This window comes from Hypanus sabinus, chromosome 24 (genome assembly GCF_030144855.1).
Source record: "Hypanus sabinus isolate sHypSab1 chromosome 24, sHypSab1.hap1, whole genome shotgun sequence".
Classification (NCBI taxonomy): domain Eukaryota; kingdom Metazoa; phylum Chordata; class Chondrichthyes; order Myliobatiformes; family Dasyatidae; genus Hypanus; species Hypanus sabinus.
In genome coordinates, this window is record NC_082729.1 from 29,919,194 (window position 1) to 29,943,676 (window position 24,483).

General features: G+C 58.9%; 1 protein-coding gene across 2 annotated transcripts in view; it reads right to left on the minus strand.

The window, feature by feature from the left end:
* LOC132380607 (protein-serine O-palmitoleoyltransferase porcupine-like) overlaps positions 1-24,483 on the minus strand; it is a 49,128-nt gene that overhangs the window by 16,100 nt on the left and 8,545 nt on the right. For both annotated transcript variants that reach the window (XM_059949536.1, XM_059949535.1), the window contains exons 5-8: positions 14,509-14,690; positions 11,437-11,567; positions 7,381-7,506; positions 6,926-7,026 (exon numbers count right to left, since the gene is read on the minus strand). In XM_059949536.1, coding sequence (XP_059805519.1) covers positions 6,926-7,026; positions 7,381-7,506; positions 11,437-11,567; positions 14,509-14,690 — 540 coding nt within the window. The remainder of the gene's footprint in view (positions 1-6,925; positions 7,027-7,380; positions 7,507-11,436; positions 11,568-14,508; positions 14,691-24,483) is intronic.

Genomic DNA, 24,483 nt, shown 5'->3' on the forward strand with positions numbered 1-24,483 from the left:
TACCGTAAGTTTGAGAAATCTATGTTCGTATCATCAGTTTGGAGACAACCCAGATGGAATACAAGGCCTCCGCCCTTCACCATTCCGCACAGTGCTTCCAGTGTGGGTCTGACTCAGGGATACAGAGATGGGAACTGTACACGGTGCTCCAGGTGTGGGTCTGACCCACGGATACGGAGATGGGATCTGTGCATGGTGCTCCCGGTGTGGGTCTGCCCCAGGGATACGGAGGTGGGAATGTACACTGTGCTCCTGGTGTGGGTCTGACCCACGGATGCGGAGATGGGATCTGTGCATGGTGCTCCCGGTGTGGGTCTGACCCAGGGATATTGAGATGGGAATGTACACTGTGCTCCCGGTGTGGGTCTGACCCAGGGATACGGAGGTGGGATCTGTGCACGGTGCTCCCGGTGTGGGTCTGACCCAGGGTACAGAGATGGGAACTGCGAACAGTGCTCCCTGTGTGAGTCTGACCCAGGGATACGGAGATGGGAATCTACATGGTGCTCCCTGTGTGGGTCTGACTCAGGGATATGGAGATGGGAATGTACACTGTGCTCCCAGTGTGGGTCTGACTCAGGGTACAGAGATAGGAACTGTACACAGTGCTCCCGGTGTGGGTCTGACCCAGGGAAACGGAGATGTGATCTGTACACTGTGCTCCCAGTGTGGGTCTGACTCAGGGTACAGAGATGGGAACTGTACACGGTGCTCCCGGTGTGGGTCTGACCCAGGGATATGGAGATGGGAAAGTACACTGTGCTCCCAGTGTGGGTCTGACCCAGGGATACAGAGATGGGATCTGTACACTGTGCTCCCGGTGTGGGTCTGACCCAGGGATATGGAGATGGGATCTGTGCACGGTGCTCCCGGTGTGGGTCTGACCCAGGGATATGGAGATGGGAAAGTACACTGTGCTCCCGGTGTGGGTCTGACCCAGGGATATGGAGATGGAAATGTACACTGTGCTCCCGGTGTGGGTCTGACCCAGGGATACGGAGATGGGATCTGTACACGGTGCTCCCGGTGTGGGTCTGACCCAGGGATATGGAGATGGGATCTGTGCACGGTGCTCCCGGTGTGGGTCTGACCCAGGGATATGGCGATGGGAATGTACACTGTGCTCCCGGTGTGGGTCTGACCCAGGGATACGGAGATGGGATCTGTACGCGGTGCTCCCGGTGTGGGTCTGACCCAGGGTACAGAGATGGGAACTGTGAACAGTGCTCCCTGTGTGGGTCTGACCCAGGGTACAGAGATGGGAACTGTGAACAGTGCCCCCTGTGTGGGTCTGACCCAGGGTACAGAGATGGGAACTGTGAACAGTGCTCCCTGTGTGGGTCTGACCCAGGGTACAGAGATGGGAACTGCGAACAGTGCTCCCTGTGTGAGTCTGACCCAGGGATACGGAGATGGGAATGTACACTGTGCTCCCAGTGTGGGTCTGACTCAGGGTACAGAGATGGGAACTGTACACAGTGCTCCCGGTGTGGGTCTGACCCAGGGAAACGGAGATGTGATCTGTACACTGTGCTCCCAGTGTGGGTCTGACTCAGGGTACAGAGATGGGAACTGTACACGGTGCTCCCGGTGTGGGTCTGACCCAGGGATATGGAGATGGGAAAGTACACTGTGCTCCCAGTGTGGGTCTGACCCAGGGATACAGAGATGGGATCTGTACACGGTGCTCCCGGTGTGGGTCTGACCCAGGGATATGGAGATGGGATCTGTGCACGGTGCTCCCGGTGTGGGTCTGACCCAGGGATATGGAGATGGGAAAGTACACTGTGCTCCCGGTGTGGGTCTGACCCAGGGATATGGAGATGGGAATGTACACTGTGCTCCCGGTGTGGGTCTGACCCAGGGATACGGAGATGGGATCTGTACACGGTGCTCCCGGTGTGGGTCTGACCCAGGGATATGGAGATGGGATCTGTGCACGGTGCTCCCGGTGTGGGTCTGACCCAGGGATATGGAGATGGGAATGTACACTGTGCTCCCGGTGTGGGTCTGACCCAGGGATACGGAGATGGGATCTGTACACGGTGATCCCGGTGTGGGTCTGACCCAGGGTACAGAGATGGGAACTGTGAACAGTGCTCCCTGTGTGGGTCTGACCCAGGGTACAGAGATGGGAACTGTGAACAGTGCCCCCTGTGTGGGTCTGACCCAGGGTACAGAGATGGGAACTGTGAACAGTGCTCCCTGTGTGGGTCTGACCCAGGGTACAGAGATGGGAACTGTGAACAGTGCTCCCTGTGTGGGTCTGACCCAGGGATACGGAGATGAGAATGTACACTGTGCTCCCGGTGTGGGTCTGACCCAGGGATATGGAGATGGGACCTGTGCACGGTGCTCCCGGTGTGGGTCTGACCCAGGGTACAGAGATGGGAACTGTGAACAGTGCTCCCGGTGTGGGTCTGACTCAGGGATACAGAGATGGGAACTGTGCACGATGCTCCCGGTGTGGGTCTGGCCCAGGGATACGGAGATGGGATCTGTGCACGGTGCTCCCGGTGTGGGTCTGACCCAGGGATACAGAGATGGGATCTGTGCACGGTGCTCCTGGTGTGGGTCTGACCCAGGGATACGGAGATGGGAACTGTGCACGGTGCTCCCGGTGTGGGTCTGACCCAGGGATACGGAGATGGGAACTGTGCATGGTGCTCCCGGTGTGGGTCTGACTCAGGGATACAGAGATGGGAACTGTACACGGTGCTCCCAGTGTGGGTCTGACTCAGGGTACAGAGATGGGAACTGTACACGGTGCTCCCGGTGTGGGTCTGACCCAGGGATACAGAGATGGGAACTGTACACGGTGCTCCCGGTGTGGGTCTGACCCAGGGAGACGGAGATGGGATCTGTGCACGGTGCTCCCGGTGTGGGTCTGACCCAGGGATATGGAGATGGGAACTGTACACTGTGCTCCCGGTGTGGGTCTGACCCAGGGATATGGAGATGGGAACAGTGCATGGTGCTCCCAGTGTGGGTCTGACTCAGGGTACAGAGATGGGAACTGTGAACGGTGCTCCCGGTGTGGGTCTGACCCAGGGATACGGAGACGGGATCTGTACACGGTGCTCCCGGTGTGGGTCTGACCCAGGGGTACGGAGATGGGATTTGTGCACGGTGCTCCCAGTGTGGGTCTGACCCAGGATACAGAGATGGGAACTGTGAACAGTGCTCCGTGTGTGGGTCTGACCCAGGGATATGGAGATGGGAACTGTACACTGTGCTCCCAGTGTGGGTCTGACTCAGGGTACAGAGATGGGAACTGTACAAGGTGCTCCCGGTGTGGGTCTGACCCAGGGATACAGAGATGGGAACTGTACACGGTGCTCCCAGTGTGGGTCTGACCCAGGGATACAGAGATGGGAACTGTACACGGTGCTCCCAGTGTGGGTCTGACCCAGGGATACAGAGATGGGAACTGTACACGGTGCTCCCGGTGTGGGTCTGACCCAGGGAGACGGAGATGGGATCTGTGCACGGTGCTCCCAGTGTGGGTCTGACCCAGGGATATGGAGATGGGATCTGTGCACGGTGCTCCCGGTGTGGGTCTGACCCAGGGATATGGAGATGGGAACTGTGCATGGTGCTCCCAGTGTGGGTCTGACTCAGGGTACAGAGATGGGAACTGTACACGGTGCTCCCGGTGTGTGTCTGACCCAGGGGTACGGAGATGGGATTTGTGCACGGTGCTCCCAGTGTGGGTCTGACCCAGGATACAGAGATGGGAACTGTGAACAGTGCTCCCTGTGTGGGTCTGACCCAGGGATACGGAGATGGGATCTGTACACGGTGCTCCCGGTGTGGGTCTGACCCAGGGATATGGAGATGGGAATGTACACTGTGCTTCCAGTGTGGGTCTGACTCAGGGTACAGAGATGGGAACTGTACACAGTGCTCCCGGTGTGTGTCTGACCCAGGGGTACGGAGATGGGATTTGTGCACGGTGCTCCCAGTGTGGGTCTGACCCAGGATACAGAGATGGGAACTGTGAACAGTGCTCCCTGTGTGGGTCTGACCCAGGGATACGGAGATGGGATCTGTACACGGTGCTCCCGGTGTGGGTCTGACCCAGGGATATGGAGATGGGAACTGTACACGGTGCTCCCGGTGTGGGTCTGACCCAGGGATACGGAGATGGGATCTGTACACGGTGCTCCCGGTGTGGGTCTGACCCAGGGATATGGAGATGGGAATGTACACTGTGCTCCCGGTGTGGGTCTGACTCAGGGTACAGAGATGGGAACTGTACACGGTGCTCCCGGTGTGGGTCTGACCCAGGGGTACGGAGATGGGAACTGTGAACAGTGCCTCCGGTGTGGGTCTGACCCAGGGATACGGAGATGGGATCTGTGCACGGTGCTCCCGGTGTGGGTCTGACCCAGGGATATGGAGATGGGAACTGTGCATGGTGCTCCCAGTGTGGGTCTGACTCAGGGTACAGAGATGGGAACTGTACACGGTGCTCCCGGTGTGTGTCTGACCCAGGGGTACGGAGATGGGATTTGTGCACGGTGCTCCCAGTGTGGGTCTGACCCAGGATACAGAGATGGGAAATGTGAACAGTGCTCCCTGTGTGGGTCTGACCCAGGGATACAGAGATGGGATCTGTACACGGTGCTCCCTGTGTGGGTCTGACCCAGGGATACGGAGATGGGAACTGTACACGGTGCTCCCAGTGTGGGTCTGACCCAGGGATACAGAGATGGGAACTGTACACGGTGCTCCCGGTGTGGGTCTGACTCAGGGATACAGAGATGGGAACTGTACACGGTGCTCCCGGTGTGGGTCTGACCCAGGGATACGGAGATGGGATCTGTACACGGTGCTCCCGGTGTGGGTCTGACCCAGGGATATGGAGATGGGAATGTACACTGTGCTCCCAGTGTGGGTCTGACTCAGGGTACAGAGATGGGAACTGTACACAGTGCTCCCGGTGTGGGTCTGACTCAGGGGTACGGAGATGGGAACTGTGAACAGTGCTCCCGGTGTGGGTCTGACCCAGGGATACGGAGATGGGATCTGTACACTGTGCTCCCTGTGTGGGTCTGACTCAGGGATATGGAGATGGGAATGTACACTGTGCTCCCAGTGTGGGTCTGACCCAGGGTTACAGAGATGGGAACTGTGCACGGTGCTCCCGGTGTGGGTCTGACCCAGGGATACAAAGATGGGATCTGTACACGGTGCTCCCGGTGTGGGTCTGACCCAGGGGTACGGAGATGGGATCTGTGCACGGTGCTCCCAGTGTGGGTCTGACCCAGGATACAGAGATGGGAACTGTGAACAGTGCTCCCTGTGTGGGTCTGACCCAGGGATACAGAGATGGGAACTGTGCACGGTGCTCCCGGTGTGGGTCTGACCCAGGGATACGGAGATGGGAACTGTGCATGGTGCTCCCGGTGTGGGTCTGACTCAGGGATACAGAGATGGGAACTGTACACGGTGCTCCCAGTGTGGGTCTGACTCAGGGTACAGAGATGGGAACAGTGCATGGTGCTCCCAGTGTGGGTCTGACTCAGGGTACAGAGATGGGAACTGTGAACGGTGCTCCCGGTGTGGGTCTGACCCAGGGATACGGAGACGGGATCTGTACACGGTGCTCCCGGTGTGGGTCTGACCCAGGGATATGGAGATGGGAACTGTGAACAGTGCTCCGTGTGTGGGTCTGACCCAGGGATACAGAGATGGGAACTGTACACGGTGCTCCCGGTGTGGGTCTGACCCAGGGATATGGAGATGGGAACTGTACACTGTGCTCCCAGTGTGGGTCTGACTCAGGGTACAGAGATGGGAACTGTACAAGGTGCTCCCGGTGTGGGTCTGACCCAGGGATACAGAGATGGGAACTGTACACGGTGCTCCCAGTGTGGGTCTGACCCAGGGATACAGAGATGGGAACTGTACACGGTGCTCCCAGTGTGGGTCTGACCCAGGGATATGGAGATGGGAACTGTACACGGTGCTCCCGGTGTGGGTCTGACCCAGGGATACGGAGATGGGATCTGTACACGGTGCTCCCGGTGTGGGTCTGACCCAGGGATATGGAGATGGGAATGTACACTGTGCTCCCAGTGTGGGTCTGACTCAGGGTACAGAGATGGGAACTGTACACAGTGCTCCCGGTGTGGGTCTGACCCAGGGGTACGGAGATGGGAACTGTGAACAGTGCTCCCGGTGTGGGTCTGACCCAGGGATACGGAGATGGGATCTGTGCACGGTGCTCCCGGTGTGGGTCTGACCCAGGGATATGGAGATGGGAACTGTGCATGGTGCTCCCAGTGTGGGTCTGACTCAGGGTACAGAGATGGGAACTGTACACGGTGCTCCCGGTGTGTGTCTGACCCAGGGGTACGGAGATGGGATTTGTGCACGGTGCTCCCAGTGTGGGTCTGACCCAGGATACAGAGATGGGAACTGTGAACAGTGCTCCCTGTGTGGGTCTGACTCAGGGATATGGAGGAATGTACACTGTGCTCCCAGTGTGGGTCTGACTCAGGGTACAGAGATGGGAACTGTACACAGTGCTCCCGGTGTGGGTCTGACCCAGGGGTACGGAGATGGGATCTGTGCACGGTGCTCCCAGTGTGGGTCTGACTCAGGGTACAGAGATGGGAACTGTACACGGTGCTCCCGGTGTGGGTCTGACCCAGGGATATGGAGATGGGAACTGTGCACAGTGCTCCCAGTCTGATCTGGGGGGGGGGGGGGGGGGGGGGGTGAGGAAGGGTGCTAGAAAGCCATGGGTTAGAGAGAGATGAGGCAGAGGACCCAGCTGCCAGGTTCACGTTCTGTGCTCCATGTTGTACGCGGATGGATGCAGCAATGCAGGGACAGATGGAAGGGATTCCGTGGGTGCTGGAGGGAAGGGATTTGGGGCTTGTGGTTGGGGGCAGGGGTATTACTTGGTACCTACAGGTGTTCAGCCAGCGAGACATGGGGACATTCCAGCTCGTCACAACCTCCACCATGGAACGAGGCAGTTCTATGTTCCAGGGCCGCGACACTACCAGGTCCCTGTGGAGGGAGAGACAGAGGGGAGTGAGAACAGTCTACAGTGGATTGCACACCCGTGCCACACCTCCCTCCTCCCCAATCCCCGGTCTGCCCCTGCTCCCCTTCCCCAGATGCCCACTCCGAACCACTCCCCCTGCATTGGCTCCTCTCCTCCCCCTTCCAACACCCCGACTGTTGTGTATTTAATATTCAGTGATATTCATACATTTCATGACATTGGTTGATTAAACATTCGTGTTTGCTGAAATAATTCATTATGGGTTAATGTATAAACATGCTGTCAGGCTACACCTTGCTTGGACAGACTCTCATTCCAGACGCCCGTGTCTCCGCGTTAGCAAACACGACACCTACCACTGGAGATTCTCCTTCTGGGTGCCGAATCCGGCCCCTGCCAGGGTGCTGGTGCTCTCCGACAGGAAGCTCACAAAGTAGTGGCTGAAGTGGAAAGAGATGGCACTCTCGTAGGCTCGCAGCCACCTGGGGGGGGCAAACCGAGGGGGAGGTGGGCAGGAGGAGAGGGAGGAGGGAGGGGGAGAGGAGAGGGAGGAGAGGAGGGGGAAGAGGGTGGAGGGGGAGAGGAGAGGGGGGAGAGGAGAGGGGGAGGGGGGAGAGAGGGGGAAGAGGAGGGGGAAGAGGAGGGGGAAGAGGAGGGGGAAGAGGAGGGGGAAGAGGAGGGGGAAGAGGAGGGGGAAGAGGAGGGGGAAGAGGAGGGGGAAGAGGAGGGGGAAGAGGAGGGGGAAGAGGAGGGGGAAGAGGAGGGGGAAGAGGAGGGGGAAGAGAGGAGAGGAGGGGGAGAGGGAGAGGGTTGGAACATTTCACGTCAGCTTTCACAGAGACAGCGACAGTGTTAACTCGACGACAGCAACGTGTTCAAGTGAGAGAGAGGGAGAGGCGGGAGAAACTGAGAAAATTTAATTCGGTGAGATTTTGGGGAAGGGCGGGGATTCTGGACACCCCCCATCCAGAAGGCCGATGCCACAACTCGACGGGACGCTGAAGGAGGCGTCTGGCCTGCCCGCTTCATGAGTCAGTGCACAGAGTACCGGGGTTGGGATGTTCAATTGCAGTTGTAGGAGACGCCGGTGAGTCCTGTGTACAGCCCTCTGTCACTCTGTTACAGGGAAGGCTTGAAATGGTACAGGAAGATTTACGAAGATGTTGACAGGACTGAAGGGACTGACCTCTGGAGAGTTTGAGCAGGTTGGGGCCATATTCCCAGCAGAGTGCACTGGGTGCCACTGGGGAGCGTAGCAATGCTGAGTGAGGGTTCGGGTCAGGAAGTAATTTTGTGGGAAAATTATCCTTCTTCTAGATCTCGTTACTGGATATTCGGTGTCACACTGATCTGGCCCGTGCCTTCATTAACCTGGTCCAACACCGCTTACAGCTCCGAGTTCGATTCCAGTGTCCTCAGTACCTCCCCCCTGTGGAACGCGGGGGTTTACCCCCGTCCAACCAGTGCCGAGTCACTCACTTGGTCATTGCAAAGAGTCCCGGGATTAGGTTTGAGTTAAATCAGGGTTGCCAGTGGTTTCTGGGGGAAGAAAGTACCCTATACCCCTAAGTAAAATGTTAAAACACATTCTGACAGGCATTGGTAGGGTGACGTGGCCAAGACTCGAGAAGATTGGACAGGCTGTGACTTTATTTCATGCAGTGCTGGAGACAGAGGGGTGATCTTATAGACATGGGTAAAATCACGAGGGGGTACAGAACACACACAGTCTCTTTCCCCAGGGTTGTGGAGACAGCGGGGTGATCTTATAGACATGGGTAAAATCACGAGGGGGTACAGAACACACACAGTCTCTTTCCCCAGGGTTGTGGAGACAGCGGGGTGATCTTATAGACATGGGTAAAATCACGAGGGGGTACAGAACACACACAGTCTCTTTCCCCAGGGTTGTGGAGACAGCGGGGTGATCTTATAGACATGGGTAAAATCACGAAGGGGTACAGAACACACACAGTCCCTTTCCCCAGGGTTGTGGAGACAGCGGGGTGATCTTATAGACATGGGTAAAATCAAGAGGGGGTACAGAACACAAACAGTCTCCTTCCCCAGGGTTGTGGAGACAGAGGGGTGATCTTATAGATATGGGTAAAATCACGAGGGGGTACAGAACACACACAGTCTCTTTCCCCAGGGTTGTGGAGACAGCGGGGTGATCTTATAGACATGGGTAAAATCACTAAGGGGTACAGAACACACACAGTCTCTTTCCCCAGGGTTGTGGAGACAGAGGGGTGATCTTATAGACATGGGTAAAATCACGAAGGGGTACAGAACACACAGAGTCTCTTTCCCCAGGGTTGTGGAGACAGAGGGGTGATCTCATAGACATGTGTAAAATCACGAAGGGGTACAGAACACACACAGTCTCCTTCCCCAGGGTTGTGGAGACAGAGGGGTGATCTTATAGACATGGGTAAAATCACGAAGGGGTACAGAACACACACAGTCCCTTTCCCCAGGGTTGTGGAGACAGCGGGGTGATCTTATAGACATGGGTAAAATCAAGAGGGGGTACAGAACACAAACAGTCTCCTTCCCCAGGGTTGTGGAGACAGAGGGGTGATCTTATAGATATGGGTAAAATCACGAGGGGGTACAGAACACACACAGTCTCTTTCCCCAGGGTTGTGGAGACAGCGGGGTGATCTTATAGACATGGGTAAAATCACTAAGGGGTACAGAACACACACAGTCTCTTTCCCCAGGGTTGTGGAGACAGAGGGGTGATCTTATAGACATGGGTAAAATCACGAAGGGGTACAGAACACACAGAGTCTCTTTCCCCAGGGTTGTGGAGACAGAGGGGTGATCTCATAGACATGTGTAAAATCACGAAGGGGTACAGAACACACACAGTCTCCTTCCCCAGGGTTGTGGAGACAGAGGGGTGATCTTATAGACATGGGTAAAATCACGAAGGGGTACAGAACACACAGAGTCTCTTTCCCCAGGGTTGTGGAGACAGAGGGGTGATCTCATAGACATGTGTAAAATCACGAAGGGGTACAGAACACACAGAGTCTCTTTCCCCAGGGTTGTGGAGACTGGGTAAAATCACGAAGGGGTACAGAACACACAGAGTCTCTTTCCCCAGGGTTGTGGAGACTGGGTAAAATCACGAAGGGGTACAGAACACACAGAGTCTCTTTCCCCAGGGTTGTGGCAATCAACAACTGTCATGGGTGGTGCAGAGGAAGATTGGCGTTCGATCCCAGTGCTGTCTGTGAGGAGTCTGCACGTTCTCCCCGGGACTCAGTGAGTTCCCTCCCGAAAGACGAGTTTGGGTCAGCAGGCTGTGGGTTCGATGACAAAAGCAAGGCTGCTCCTAGCCCAATTCCCACTGATTCAATATGACACAAGCAACGCGTTTCGCTGTGAGAAGTGAAGTTTTAACGTTTGGAGGGTACAGGTTCCAGGGTGGGGGGTGGATTTAATAGGAACTCAAAGGGGAATTGTTTTATTTACGCAGAGACCGGTCAACGTGCGGAACGAGCTGCTGGAGAAAGTGGTTGAGGCAGCTACAATTACAACATGTCTTTGGGCAGGAGGGATATGGCCCAAATGCAGCGGCTAAGGAGAGCGGTGGGTGGGGGGGGGGGGGGGAGTTGTTCAACGCACCCACCTCAGCAGGGATCCTCTGGGGGAGGCAGCAGGGAGGCAGGAAGACAAAAGCAAGTCAGGAGCCGAGCCGTAGAACATGCCCCCTGCCCAACCACCCCCCACCATCCCACTCCGCCACTTTGCCCCATACACAATACCCCTTCTCCGCTCTGTCCCTGTCCCACAAACGATAACCCCCCCCCGCCTCCCCGCAAACGATGAACCCAGCCCCCACTCCCCGTCCCACACACGATGACCTCACCCACCCGATGACAGAGATGCCGTGGTGAGGGAGGGGTTGGGGAGAAGCAGACACCCAGCGACAGGAAAGTACAGAGCAGGCCAGCAAACCCCGAAACCTCCATAGTGAGCGGGGGAGGGGTTTGGTTCGCGGACAACAGGCCAATGAACAAACGCTGAGATGGGCACGTAGTAGGCACGGGAGAATGGGCAGAGGGGGAGGAAAGGGGAGAGGGGGAGGGATTGGGGGCAAGAGTGGCAATGAAATGACAAGTTCAGGACGTTCACAGACACCGCGGGAGAAACGAGTCTGGCCTTACCTCATCTTACGACTCTTCTTACTGAGGAAGCATTGGGAAAGAGACGAGGGTGAGGAGGGGAACAGAGAGAGACGGAGAGCAGAGGGAAGGAGTGAGTGTTACTGGTAAAGAATAAGCAACACCATTCACCGATCCGTGAAGTGTAATCGACGTGACGAACACAGGAGCCGGCCCACGGAGTGAGGGGATGGGTCACATTTAAGGTGAGACAGGACGAGGATGGCCACTCACCGTTTGAGGAGCTTGTCCCCGTAGACCGGGATGAAGTAGGGGAAGAGGTAGGGGGCCACACAGGTGGAGACCACGAGGCAGAGCAGGCTCTTCACCAGACTGAGCGACACCTTGCTGAACCAGGAGTAGCTCTGCGAGGGGGAGAGAGAAAGACACACAGTTGAGAAGACAACAGAGACTCTTTCAAACTTTTACGGATTACAGTGGGGAGCATTCTAACAGGTTGCATCACCGTCCGGTATGGAGGCTTCAATGCACAGGATCAGATAAACCTACAGAAGATTATAAACCCAGCCAGCTCCATCACGGGCACATCCCTCGGCACCAGAGGACATCTTCAAAAGGTACTGTCCCAAGGCGACGGCATCCATCATTAAGGACTACCCACCATCCGGGACGCGTCCTCTTCTCCTTGGAGGCGGTACAGGAGCCTGGTGGCACACACATTTCAGAAACAGCTTCTTCCCCACTGTCAGGTTTCTGAATGGACATTACCTCATTAGGATCCAAGGTGGTCAAGCCGAGGGGTGGGAGTGGGGACAAGCTCCCACTACCTAAAAGAGCTCCTCACGGCATCGGCCTCAAATAGCCTCTGACAACCAAGTCCAATCACCGGCCTTCTCGAGGGGCTTATCCTCTAAGCCCGGCGGAACTGTTTCTACCGGCGGGTCCTGACGACTTAAAACCAGTCGCTTTGGGTAGATGGAGCTCATTGGCCTGGGAAGGCAGTCCATCTGAGAGAGGAAAAGATCTGATCTCAAACCTCCGCTGCTTTGCGGCCATACGTACTCATGGGAAAGGCTTCGGGAGTAAACCCTGAGGACAAATCCGGAGCTGGAGTCCCTAAGGCAGTCCGACGTTGTCTACAACCTCGTTCCGGCAACTCCTGCAACGACACTGGTGCCGAGCTGTATCAGCCCCTGCCCTTCCCTTGGACAACATCGGTGGTGTGGAGAGGGGAGACTCGCAGCGTGGGCAATAGCCGGTCTCCCGTACAAACTTGCCCAGGTACGCGCCCTGGAGAGGGCAGTTTCCAGGCGCAGATTCAAGGTCTCACGAGACTAACGGATGCCACCACTACCTCATTAGCAAGCGGGACGTTGTGGGAGGGAAGGGGAGAGAGATATCATGTGCAGCGGGGGGGGGGGGAGGGGTAGCCGCTGCCTCCACTCACCATGCTCCGACCCTCCACGGACTGCAGGTAGGTGCCGAGGTTGGTGCGGCGGGGTGGGGGGGTGGGGGGGGAGGTAGCCGCTGCCTCCACTCACCATGCTCCGACCCTCCACGGACTGCAGGTAGGTGCCGAGGTTGGTGCAGCGGGGTGGGGGGAGGTAGCCGCTGCCTCCACTCACCATGCTCCGACCCTCCACGGACTGCAGGTAGGTGCCGAGGTTGGTGCGGCGGGGTGGGGGGGTGGGGGGGGAGGTAGCCGCTGCCTCCACTCACCATGCTCCGACCCTCCACGGACTGCAGGTAGGTGCCGAGGTTGGTGCGGCGGGGTGGGGGGGTGGGGGGGGAGGTAGCCGCTGCCTCCACTCACCATGCTCCGACCCTCCACGGACTGCAGGTAGGTGCCGAGGTTGGTGCGGCGGGGTGGGGGGAGGGAGGTAGCCGCTGCCTCCACTCACCATGCTCCGACCCTCCACGGACTGCAGGTAGGTGCCGAGGTTGGTGCGGCGGGGTGGGGGGGGGGTAGCCGCTGCCTCCACTCACCATGCTCCGACCCTCCACGGACTGCAGGTAGGTGCCGAGGTTGGTGCGGCGGGGTGGGGGGAGGGAGGTAGCCGCTGCCTCCACTCACCATGCTCCGACCCTCCACGGACTGCAGGTAGGTGCCGAGGTTGGTGCAGCGGGGTGGGGGGGAGGGGGAGGGGTAGCCGCTGCCTCCACTCACCATGCTCCGACCCTCCACGGACTGCAGGTAGGTGCCGAGGTTGGTGCAGCGGGGTGGGGGGGTGGGGGGGGAGGTAGCCGCTGCCTCCACTCACCATGCTCCGACCCTCCACGGACTGCAGGTAGGTGCCGAGGTTGGTGCGGCGGGGTGGGGGGGTGGGGTAGCCGCTGCCTCCACTCACCATGCTCCGACCCTCCACGGACTGCAGGTAGGTGCCGAGGTTGGTGCGGCGGGGTGGGGGGGGGGAGGTAGCCGCTGCCTCCACTCACCATGCTCCGACCCTCCACGGACTGCAGGTAGGTGCCGAGGTTGGTGCGGCGGGGTGGGGGGGTGGGGGGGGAGGTAGCCGCTGCCTCCACTCACCATGCTCCGACCCTCCACGGACTGCAGGTAGGTGCCGAGGTTGGTGCGGCGGGGTGGGGGGGAGGGGGAGGGGGGTAGCCGCTGCCTCCACTCACCATGCTCCGACCCTCCACGGACTGCAGGTAGGTGCCGAGGTTGGTGTGGCGGGGTGGGGGGGGAGGTAGCCGCTGCCTCCACTCACCGACCCTCCACGGACTGCAGGTAGGTGCCGAGGTTGGTGCGGCGGGGTGGGTGGGGGGGGGTAGCCGCTGCCTCCACTCACCATGCTCCGACCCTCCACGGACTGCAAGTAGGTGCCGAGGTTGGTGCAGCGGGGGTGGGGGGGTGGTGGGGGGGGGGGGGTAGCCGCTGCCTCCACTCACCATGCTCCGACCCTCCACGGACTGCAGGTAGGTGCCGAGGTTGGTGCGGCGGGGTGGGGGGGATGGGGGTAGCCGCTGCCTCCACTCACCATGCTCCGACCCTCCACGGACTGCAGGTAGGTGCCGAGGTTGGTGCGGCGGGGTGGGGGGGTGGGGGGGGAGGTAGCCGCTGCCTCCACTCACCATGCTCCGACCCTCCACGGACTGCAGGTAGGTGCCGAGGTTGGTGCGGCGGGGTGGGGGGGGGGAGGTAGCCGCTGCCTCCACTCACCATGCTCCGACCCTCCACGGACTGCAGGTAGGTGCCGAGGTTGGTGCGGCGGGGTGGGGGGGGGGTGGTAGCCGCTGCCTCCACTCACCATGCTCCGACCCTCCACGGACTGCAGGTAGGTGCCGAGGTTGGTGCGGCGGGGTGGGGGGGTGGGGGGGGGGGTAGCCGCTGCCTCCACTCACCATGCTCCGACCCTCCACGGACTGCAGGTAGGTGTTGAAGTTGATCCAGGGACCGAAGATCACCGTGCCCACAAAGTAGATGTAACCCATGAACTCGATCGGAGATGGCATCGCTGGCACGGTGCCCTTGTCCAGGTCGAACCCCAGCGAGATGGCCTTCATGGCAACAATCATCTGGGCCCCTTGGGGAGAAGGAGACGGGGTTAGCGGATGAGGACATCCCCACCCCTGCTCTCTCATGCACTCACTCACCCCTACAGAGTGCACTGGGGTAACTCACTGCAGACTCTTCGACACCCTGACCCTGAGGGAAAGGATAAGATGTGGCCAATTTATTGGAGGGGTGCATACCTTACTGATGGGAGGGGGATTTTACTGATAGGAAGTGATTTCAAGCGAGGGGAGGAAGGAGGGTAAGAGAGTGGGCTCATGGGCCGGGGGAGCGAGGGGGGGAGGGTAAGAGAGTGGGCACATGGTCCGGGGGAGCGAGGGGGGGGGGGTAAGAGAGTGGGCACATGGTCCAGGGGGAGCGAGGGGGGGGGGGAGGGTAAGAGTGTGGGCACATGGTCCGGGGAGCGAGGGGAGGATGGTAAGAGAGTGGGCACATGGGCCGGGGGAGTGAGGGGGGAAGGGGGAGAGGGTAAGAGAGAGGGCATATGGTCCGGGGGAGCGAGGGGGGGGAGGGTAAGAGAGTGGGCACATGGTCCAGGGGGAGCGAGGGGGGGGAGGGGAAGAGAGTGGGCACATGGTCCAGGGGGAGCGAGGGGGGGAGGGGAAGAGAGTGGGCACATGGGCCAGGGGGAGCGAGGGGGGGGAGGGGAAGAGAGTGGGCACATGGTCCAGGGGGAGAGAGGGGGGGGAGGGTAAGAGAGTGGGCACATGGGCCAGGGGGAGCGAGTGGGGGGAGGGTAAGAGAGTGGGCACATGGTCCAGGGGGAGCGAGGGGGGGGAGGGGAAGAGAGTGGGCACATGGTCCAGGGGGAGCAAGGGGGGGGTAGAGAGTGGGCACATGGGCCGGGGGAGCGAGGGGGGGGAGGGGAAGAGAGTGGGTACATAGTCCAGGGGGAGCGAGGGGGAGGGAGGGTAAGAGAGTGGGCACATGGGCCAGGGGAGCGAGGGGGGAGGGTAAGAGAGTGGGCACATGGTCCGGGGGAGGGGGGGGGGGGGGAGGGTAAGAGAGTAGGCACATGATCCAGGGGGAGGAGGGGAAGAGAGTGGGCACATGGTCCAGGGGGAGCGAGGGGGGGGTAGAGAGTGGGCACATGGTCCGGGGGAGCGAGGGGGGGGTAGAGAGTGGGCACATGGTCCGGGGGAGCGAGGGGGGGAGGGGAAGAGAGTGGGCACATGGTCCAGGGGGAGCGAGGGGGGGAGGGTAAGAGAGTGGGCACATGATCCAGGGGGAGGAGGGGAAGAGAGTGGGCACATGGTCCGGGGGAGCGAGGGGGGGAGGGTAAGAGAGTGGGCACATGATCCAGGGGGAGGAGGGGAAGAGAGTGGGCACATGGTCCAGGGGGAGCGAGGGGGGGGTAGAGAGTGGGCACATGGTCCAGGGGGAGCGAGGGGGGGGAAGAGAGTGGGCACATGGTCCAGGGGGAGCGAGGGGGGGGGTAGAGAGTGGGCACATGGTCCAGGGGGAGCGAGGGGGGGGAGGGGAAGAGAGTGGGCTCATGGGCCGGGGGTGCGAGGTGGGGGGAAGAGAGTGGGCACATGGTCCAGGGGAGTGGGGGGGGGGGAAGAGAGTGGGCGCATGGTCTGGGGGAGCGAGGGGGGGGTAAGAGAGTGGGCACATGGGCCGGGGGGAGAGAGTGGGCACATGGTCCAGGGGGAGCGAGGGGGGGGGGAAGAGAGTGGGCACATGGTCCAGGGGGAGCGAGGGGGGGGGGAAGAGAGTGGGCACATGGTCTGGGGGAGCGAGGGGGGGGGAGGGTAAGAGAGTGGGCACATGGTCCAGGGGGAGCAAGGGGGGGAAGAGAGTGGGCACATGGTCCAGGGGGAGCGAGGGGGGGGAAGAGAGTGGGCACATGGTCTGGGGGAGCGAGGGGGGGAGGGTAAGAGAGTGGGCACATGGTCCGGGGGAGCGAGGGGGGGAGGGTAAGAGAGTGGGCACATGGTCCGGGGGAGCGAGGGGGGGAGGGTAAGAGAGTGGGCACATGGGCCAGGGGGAGCGAGGGGGGGGAAGAGAGTGGGCACATGGTCCAGGGGGAGCGAGGGGGGGGAAGAGAGTGGGCACATGGTCCAGGGGGAGCGAGGGGGGGGGTAAGAGAGTGGGCACATGGTCCAGGGGGAGCGAGGGGGGGGGGAGGGTAAGAGAGTGGGCACATGGTCCGGGGGAGCGAGGGGGGAGGGGAAGAGAGTGGGCACATGGTCCAGGGGGAGCGAGGGGGGGGGTAAGAGAGTGGGCACATGGTCCAGGGGGAGCGAGGGGGGGGTAAGAGAGTGGGCACATGGTCCAGGGGGAGCGAGGGGGGGGAGGGTAAGAGAGTGGGCACATGGTCCAGGGGGAGTGAGGGGGGGGAGGGTAAGACAGTGGGCACATGGTCCGGGGGGAGCGAGGGGGGGGTAAGAGAGTGGGCACATGGTCCAGGGGGAGCGAGGGGGGGGAGGGTAAGAGAGTGGGCACATGGTCCAGGGGGAGCGAGGGGGGGGAAGAGAGTGGGCACATGGTCCGGGGGAGCGAGGGGGGAGGGGAAGAGAGTGGGCACATGGTCCAGGGGGAGCGAGGGGGGGGGTAAGAGAGTGGGCACATGGTCCAGGGGGAGCGAGGGGGGGGTAAGAGAGTGGGCACATGGTCCAGGGGGAGCGAGGGGGGGGAGGGTAAGAGAGTGGGCACATGGTCCAGGGGGAGTGAGGGGGGGGAGGGTAAGAGAGTGGGCACATGGTCCGGGGGAGCGAGGGGGGGAGGGTAAGAGAGTGGGCACATGGTCTAGGGGGAGCGAGGGGGGGGGAGGGTAAGAGAGTGGGCACATGGTCCGGGGGAGCGAGGGGGGGAGGGTAAGAGAGTGGGCACATGGGCCAGGGGGAGCGAGGGGGGGGTAAGAGAGTGGGCACATGGGCCAGGGGGAGCGAGGGGGGGGTAGAGAGTGGGCACATGGTCCGGGGGAGCGAGGGGGGGAGGGGAAGAGAGTGGGCACATGGTCCAGGGGGAGCGAGGGGGGGGTAAGAGAGTGGGCACATGGTCCAGGGGGAGCGAGGGGGGGGAGGGTAAGAGAGTGGGCACATGGTCCAGGGGGAGCGAGGGGGGGGGAGGGTAAGAGAGTGGGCACATGGTCCAGGGGGAGCGAGGGGGGGGAGGGTAAGAGAGTGGGCACATGGTCCAGGGGGAGCGAGGGGGGGAGGGGAAGAGAGTGGGCACATGGTCCAGGGGGAGCGAGGGGGGGGAGGGTAAGAGAGTGGGCACATGGTCCAGGGGGAGCGAGGGGGGGGGAGGGTAAGAGAGTGGGCACATGGTCCAGGGGGAGCGAGGGGGGGGGGAAGAGAGTGGGCACATGGTCCAGGGGGAGCGAGGGGGGGGGAAGAGAGTGGGCACATGGTCCGGGGGAGCGAGGGGGGAGGGGAAGAGAGTGGGCACATGGTCCAGGGGGAGCGAGGGGGGGGGAAGAGAGTGGGCACATGGTCCAGGGGGAGCGAGGGGGGGGAAGAGAGTGGGCACATGGGCCGGGGGAGCGAGGGGGGAGGGGAAGAGAGTGGGCACATGGTCCAGGGGGAGCGAGGGGGGGGAAGAGAGTGGGCACATGGTCCGGGGGAGCGAGGGGGGAGGGGAAGAGAGTGGGCACATGGTCCAGGGGGAGCGAGGGGGGGGAAGAGAGTGGGCACATGGTCCGGGGGAGCGAGGGGGGAGGGGAAGAGAGTGGGCACATGGTCCGGGGGAGCGAGGGGGGGGAAGAGAGTGGGCACATGGTCCGGGGGAGCGAGGGGGGAGGGGAAGAGAGAGGGCATATGGTCCGGGGGAGCGAGGGGGGGGAGGGTAAGAGAGTGGGCATATGGTCCGGGGGAGCGAGGGGGGGGAGGGGAAGAGAGTGGGCACATGGTCCGGGGGAGCGAGGGGGGAGGGGAAGAGAGTGGGCACATGGTCCGGGGGAGCGAGGGGGGGAAGGGAAGAGAGTGGGCACATGGTCCAGGGGGAGCGAGGGGGGGAGGGGAAGAGAGTGGGCACATGGTCCGGGGGAGCGAGGGGGGAGGGGAAGAGAGTGGGCACATGGTCCGGGGGAGCGAGGGGGGGGAAGAGAGTGGGCACATGGTCCAGGGGGAGCGAGGGGGGGAGGGTAAGAGAGTGGGCACATGGTCCAGGGGGAGAGAGGGGGGGAGGAACGTCAGCTCAGAGCGCGCAGCTCTCCCCGTGTGGCAGTGTGCTCAGAGGGGGGGTAAGAGAGTGGGCACATGGTCCAGGGGGAGAGAGGGGGGGGAAGAGAGTGGGCACATGGGCCGGGGGAGCGAGGGGGAGGGGGAAGAGAGTGGGCACATGGGCCGGGGGAGCGAGGGGGAGGGGGAAGAGAGTGGGCACATGGTCTGGGGGAGCGAGGGGGGGAGGGTAAGAGAGTGGGCACATGGGCCGGGGGAGAGAGGGGGGGAGGAACGTCAGCTCAGAGCGCGCAGCTCTCCCCGTGTGGTGGTGAGCTCAGAGGGGGGGTAAGAGAGTGGGCACATGGTCCAGGGGGAGCGAGGGGGGGGAGGGTAAGAGAGTGGGCGCATGGTCTGGGGGAGCGAGGGGGGGGAGGGTAAGAGAGTGGGCACATGGGCCAGGGGAGCGAGGGGGGGGTAAGAGAGTGGGCACATGGTCCAGGGGGAGCGGGGGGGGGGAGGGTAAGAGAGTGGGCACATGGTCCGGGGGAGCGAGGGGGGGGAGGGTAAGAGAGTGGGCACATGGTCCGTGGGAGCGAGGGGGGGGGAAGAGAGTGGGCACATGGTCCAGGGGGAGCGAGGGGGGGAGGGTAAGAGAGTGGGCACATGGTCCAGGGGGAGCGAGGGGGGGGGGTAAGAGAGTGGGCACATGGTCCAGGGGGAGAGAGGGGGGGAGGAACGTCAGCTCAGAGCGCGCAGCTCTCCCCGTGTGGCAGTGTGCTCAGAGGGGGAGTAAGAGAGTGGGCACATGGTCCAGGGGGAGCGAGGGGGGGGGGAGGGTAAGAGAGTGGGCGCATGGTCCAGGGGGAGCGAGGGGGGGGGGAGGGTAAGAGAGTGGGCACATGGTCTGGGGGAGCGAGGGGGGGGAGGGTAAGAGAGTGGGCACATGGGCCAGGGGAGCGAGGGGGGGGAGGGTAAGAGAGTGGGCACATGGTCCAGGGGGAGAGAGGGGGGGGGTAGAGAGTGGGCACATGGTCTGGGGGAGCGAGGGGGGGGGGGGTAAGAGAGTGGGCACATGGGCCAGGGGAGCGAGGGGGGGGTAAGAGAGTGGGCACATGGTCCAGGGGGAGAGAGGGGGGGAGGAACGTCAGCTCAGAGCGCGCAGCTCTCCCCGTGTGGTGTTCAGCTCGTGCTCACAAGCAGGGTCAGACGTGGCGGATCGTTTCTGTCGGGCAAGCCACGTCCCTGACACCTGGCTCCTGGAAACGAGGCTCTGTGCCAGGCTCCACAGTGGGAGGGGAGAACTCAGGAGGGCAGGGGGCAAGGTTCAAAGATTGCACTGGTGAAAACGGGCAGCACTACAATCTTGAGAAGACTTTGTACCAGATACATGGATAGGGAGAGTTTTAGAAGGTTATGGGCCAAACATGGCAAGAGACTAACTCAGATACATGTCACACTAGAATGCGGAAGAAATGTGATGAAGTGACTGACTGAGAATGACTGTTGGTGCCAGATGGAGTGGTTTGAGTATCTCAGGGACTGCGGATCTCCCGGGATTTTCACACACAACAGTCTCAGGAGTTTACAGAGAATGGTTTGAAATACAAAAAAACACCCAGTGAGTGGCAGTTCAGTAGGTGGAAATGCTTTGTTGATGAGAGAGGTCAGAGGAGAGCAGCAAGACTGGAACATTACAACAGCGGTTTGCAAAAGAGCGTCTCTTAAAGCACCTTGGACTACAGCAGCAGTAAACCTCCTGTACCTAATAAAGTGCCACTGGTTGTGCTGCACGTGGGAGCATCGTACTTGGTTCTGAAGCAGGAAGGACGTGAAGGCTCGGGAGCGGGAACAGAAGAGACTCAGCAGGGTGGTGCCTGCTTTAGGGGGTTTGACCTACATGGAGAGGTTGAACAAACTTGCGTTGTTTTCTCTGGAGCAACGGAGGCTGAGGGGAGATCTGATAGTTTATAAAACATTGAGAGGCAGAGACTATAAGACATAGGAGCAGAATTAGGCCATTCGGGCCATCGAGTCTGCTCTGCCATTTGTCCCTCTCAATCCCAATCTCCTGCCCTCTCTCCATAACCTTTCAAATCCTGACAAATCAAGAAAATATACCCAATGTATCTGCTTTAAATATACCCAATGACTTGGCCTCCACAAGATTTTTTGTAGCAGTGAATACCAGATTCGTGACCTTCTGCCGTTTGAAATTTCTCCTCATCTCTGTTCTAAATGGACGTCCCTCTATTCTGAGCCTTCTGATCCTGGACTCTCCCACTCCACATCCATTCTTATCCAATTTCAATCACCCTTCCATTTGCCAGTATTTGTATACTGCCATCATGCGTTGTGTCGTACGACACGGGCGATCGTGATCTTCCTCTGGGGTAGAAGCTCTTCACACTGTTCCTATTCCTTTCTCTATCCATGACACTGTACCTCCCCTCAATTCCTATACGTTCCACAAAGTCCTGACCTTTCCTAGTGTTATGAAGGTACCACAGCTCTGAGAGGCCGAAGGAGCGGGAGCAGCCCCCTCCTTCCGGAGAATCGCAAGATCACTATTCATTTGGGTCTCGGAAGTGAGAGACAATGCAACGGTTCTGGCCATTGTTCTTAAAGGCATCTGTGTCACGTGCATGTCCCTGCTACGTGACAGCTACCATGGACATGGACACCCTCGGGCAATGTGGGGGTGGAGATTGCCTCACCCTACTTTGATGGACATCTACAACTCTGCAAGTAAAGATAAAAGCGGACTGCAGGAGGCAGTACCTTAGCGATGCACCAGAGGAACTTGCTCGCTCAATGCTCCCGGGAGAGCTGGAAGCAACTCAACGCCACGTGTGCTCCTAACTCCTTTGACTGGGGAGCGGGTGGCTGATAATACCGAGAAGGACTTCGAACTAACAACGGGGAAAACAACGCTCCCCTGATTTAACGGAGTTGGTTCATAAAGACCCGGGCAAGTTTTCTTTTCGTTTTCACCGATCCCTCTAAAACACGTGAAACCCAGCGATTCCTCAAAAGGCTAAAGTCTGCAGACTTCTGAATGACTTTTTATATTTCCAATGGACAAAAATATTATCCCCTAGACAACAGCCGAGATTACTTCTTAATGATGATTATTACTATACCCGCGCTTTAGATTGAGTATTGGTGACGTGCATTATCTGAATGTTTGCATTAACTTTACTTTTGTGCCCCTTTATAAATAAAAACGTTTGAAAATAGTGACATCAGACTTCAACGGACCTCTCTATCTTTGCTGGTAAGTTATCCAGTTACGGGATACGCAACACTAGTAAATCAGGTCCTCAGGTCCCATCAACATCCCCTCTCCTTCTTCCACAGTCCGGCACGTGCAGCCCAGGGTCATTAAATGCCCCCCCACGCATTAACCCTTTCATTCCCAGAATCATTCTTCTGAACCTCCCCTGGACCCTGTCCAAAGCAAGCACGTCCTCTCTCAGATAAGGGGCTCGAAGCAGCCCACAATACTCGACAAGCAGACTGACCATTGCCTTCCAGAGCTTCAGCATTACGATGCTTCAGCTGAGATTGGGACGACGGCCAGTTTTTCTTCTCCCCAGGGTTGAAAAGTCTAAAACTGAAGGGCATGTATTTAGGGCGTTTGCCTTTATTAGATGAGGCATTTGGTTTGAGAGTCAAGAAGATGTGCTGCAGTTTTATGAAACTCTGCTTAGGCCTCATCTGCACTCAGTCTCTTCACTCTGTTATGGGATGGGTGTGGAAGCTTTGGACGGGGTGCAGATACCGCCTGGATTCAAGTTTAAAAATTCAAAGTAATTATCAAAGTACACACAATCTCCACATACAACACTGAGACTCATTTTCTCGCAGGCATCCTCAAAAAATCCATAATAGAATAACCAATAGAACCACTGGAAGACTGCACCAACTGGGCATTCAATCAATGTGCAGATTTAAAAAAAAAAATATATATATATATAAATAAGCAACAAATATTGAGAACATGAGATGAAGAGACCTTGAAAGCGAGTCCATTGATTGTGGGGACATTTCAATGATGAGGTGAGTGAGGTTATCCCCTTTGGTTCAAGAGCCTGAGGGTTAAACTGCTCCTGAACCTGGGATTACCCCTCAACAATGAAGGATCCACACTCCCTCAATCAACATTCGGGGTCCTGGGGCCACAGCATCAGAAAGGACAGAAACCCCTGTGTTAGAGAGGTCGGCCAAACTTGGGTTGTTTTCTCGAGAGCAGCGGAGGCTGAGGGGGAGACCAGATGGAGGTCTTATAGGAACGTGCAATTGTGAAAGGCATAGATAGGATAGAGGTAGGAAAGTTGTTTCCACTCGGAGGTGACTAGGGGACATAGCCTCAAGGTTCAGGGGAGCAGATTTAGGACAGAGATGAGGAGGAACTGTTTCTCCCAGAGAGTGGTGAATCTGTGGAATTCTCTGCCCAATGAGGCAGTGGAGGCTGCCTCAGTAAATATACTCAAGAGAAGGTTGGATAGATTTTTGCTTAGTAGAGGAATTAAGGGTTATGGGGAAGAGGGAGGTAGGTGGAGATGAGTCCGTGGCCTGATCAGCCATGATCTTATTGAACGGGGGGGGGGGGGGGGCAGGCTTGACGGGCCAGATGGCCGACTCCTCCTCCCATTTCTCGTGTTCCTATGGGAGGTACAGATGGGTTGACAAGACAAAATCTTCACCCCTGGGTGGAAATGGAGGACATTAATTTGTGAGAGGGGGAAAGTTGAAAGATGATGTGCAAGACAAGTTCTTGTACACAGAGAGTGGTGGGTGATACCATTTGTCTGTTGGTTCAGTCAGATATGAAGGAGGTGCTTGTACAGGAGTGATGTGGATCAAGTGCGGACCAAAAGGGAATTAGGTAAATTTGGCCCTGTGCTCAGCGGGGTCTGTTCTTGTTCAGTCGTGTTCTCCAGCTAAAGATGAAAAAGGAAAAGATTAAAGAGACAAGATATTCTGCAGGTGCTGGAAATCCAGAGCAACACACACAAAATGATGGAGGAACTCAGCGGGTCAGGCAGCATCTATGGAAATGAATAAACAGTCAACGTTTTGGGCCGAGACACTTCTTTGGGATTGAGAAGGAAGGGGGAAGAAGAAGAAATAAAAAGGTGGGATTTGGGGAAGCAGGATAGCTAGATGGAGATAGGGGAAGCCAGGTGGGGAGGAAAACTAATCTGATGGGACAGGAGAATGGACCATAAGAGAAAGGAGGAGAAGGAGGGGACCCAGGAGGAGGTAATCGTCAGCTGAGGAGAGTTAAAAGGCAGGGTGGGGAATGGGGGTGGGAGAATTGATATTCATACCATCAGGGTGGAGGCTGCCCAGAGAAAATATAAAGGAGGTCATGGACTGACACATCAAAGCGGGAGGAGGAATAGGAATGAGAATGTTTGACCACTGGAAAATTCTGCCTTTGGCAGGAGCGGAGATGCTAGACAATGGGAGAGGAGAGGAGGCTGCATTAGGATTCACAAGGGAGGTGTTGTCTCACCTGGAAGGACCGTTTGGGGCTCTGATTGGAGCTGAGGGAGGAGGTGTAGTACTTTGTTCGCTTGCAGGGATAAGTGCCTGGAGGTAGAGAAGTGGGGAGGGACAAGGGGATCATGGAGAGAGCCATCCCGGCAGAAGATGGGGATGGAGGTAGAGATATGTTTGGTGGTAGGA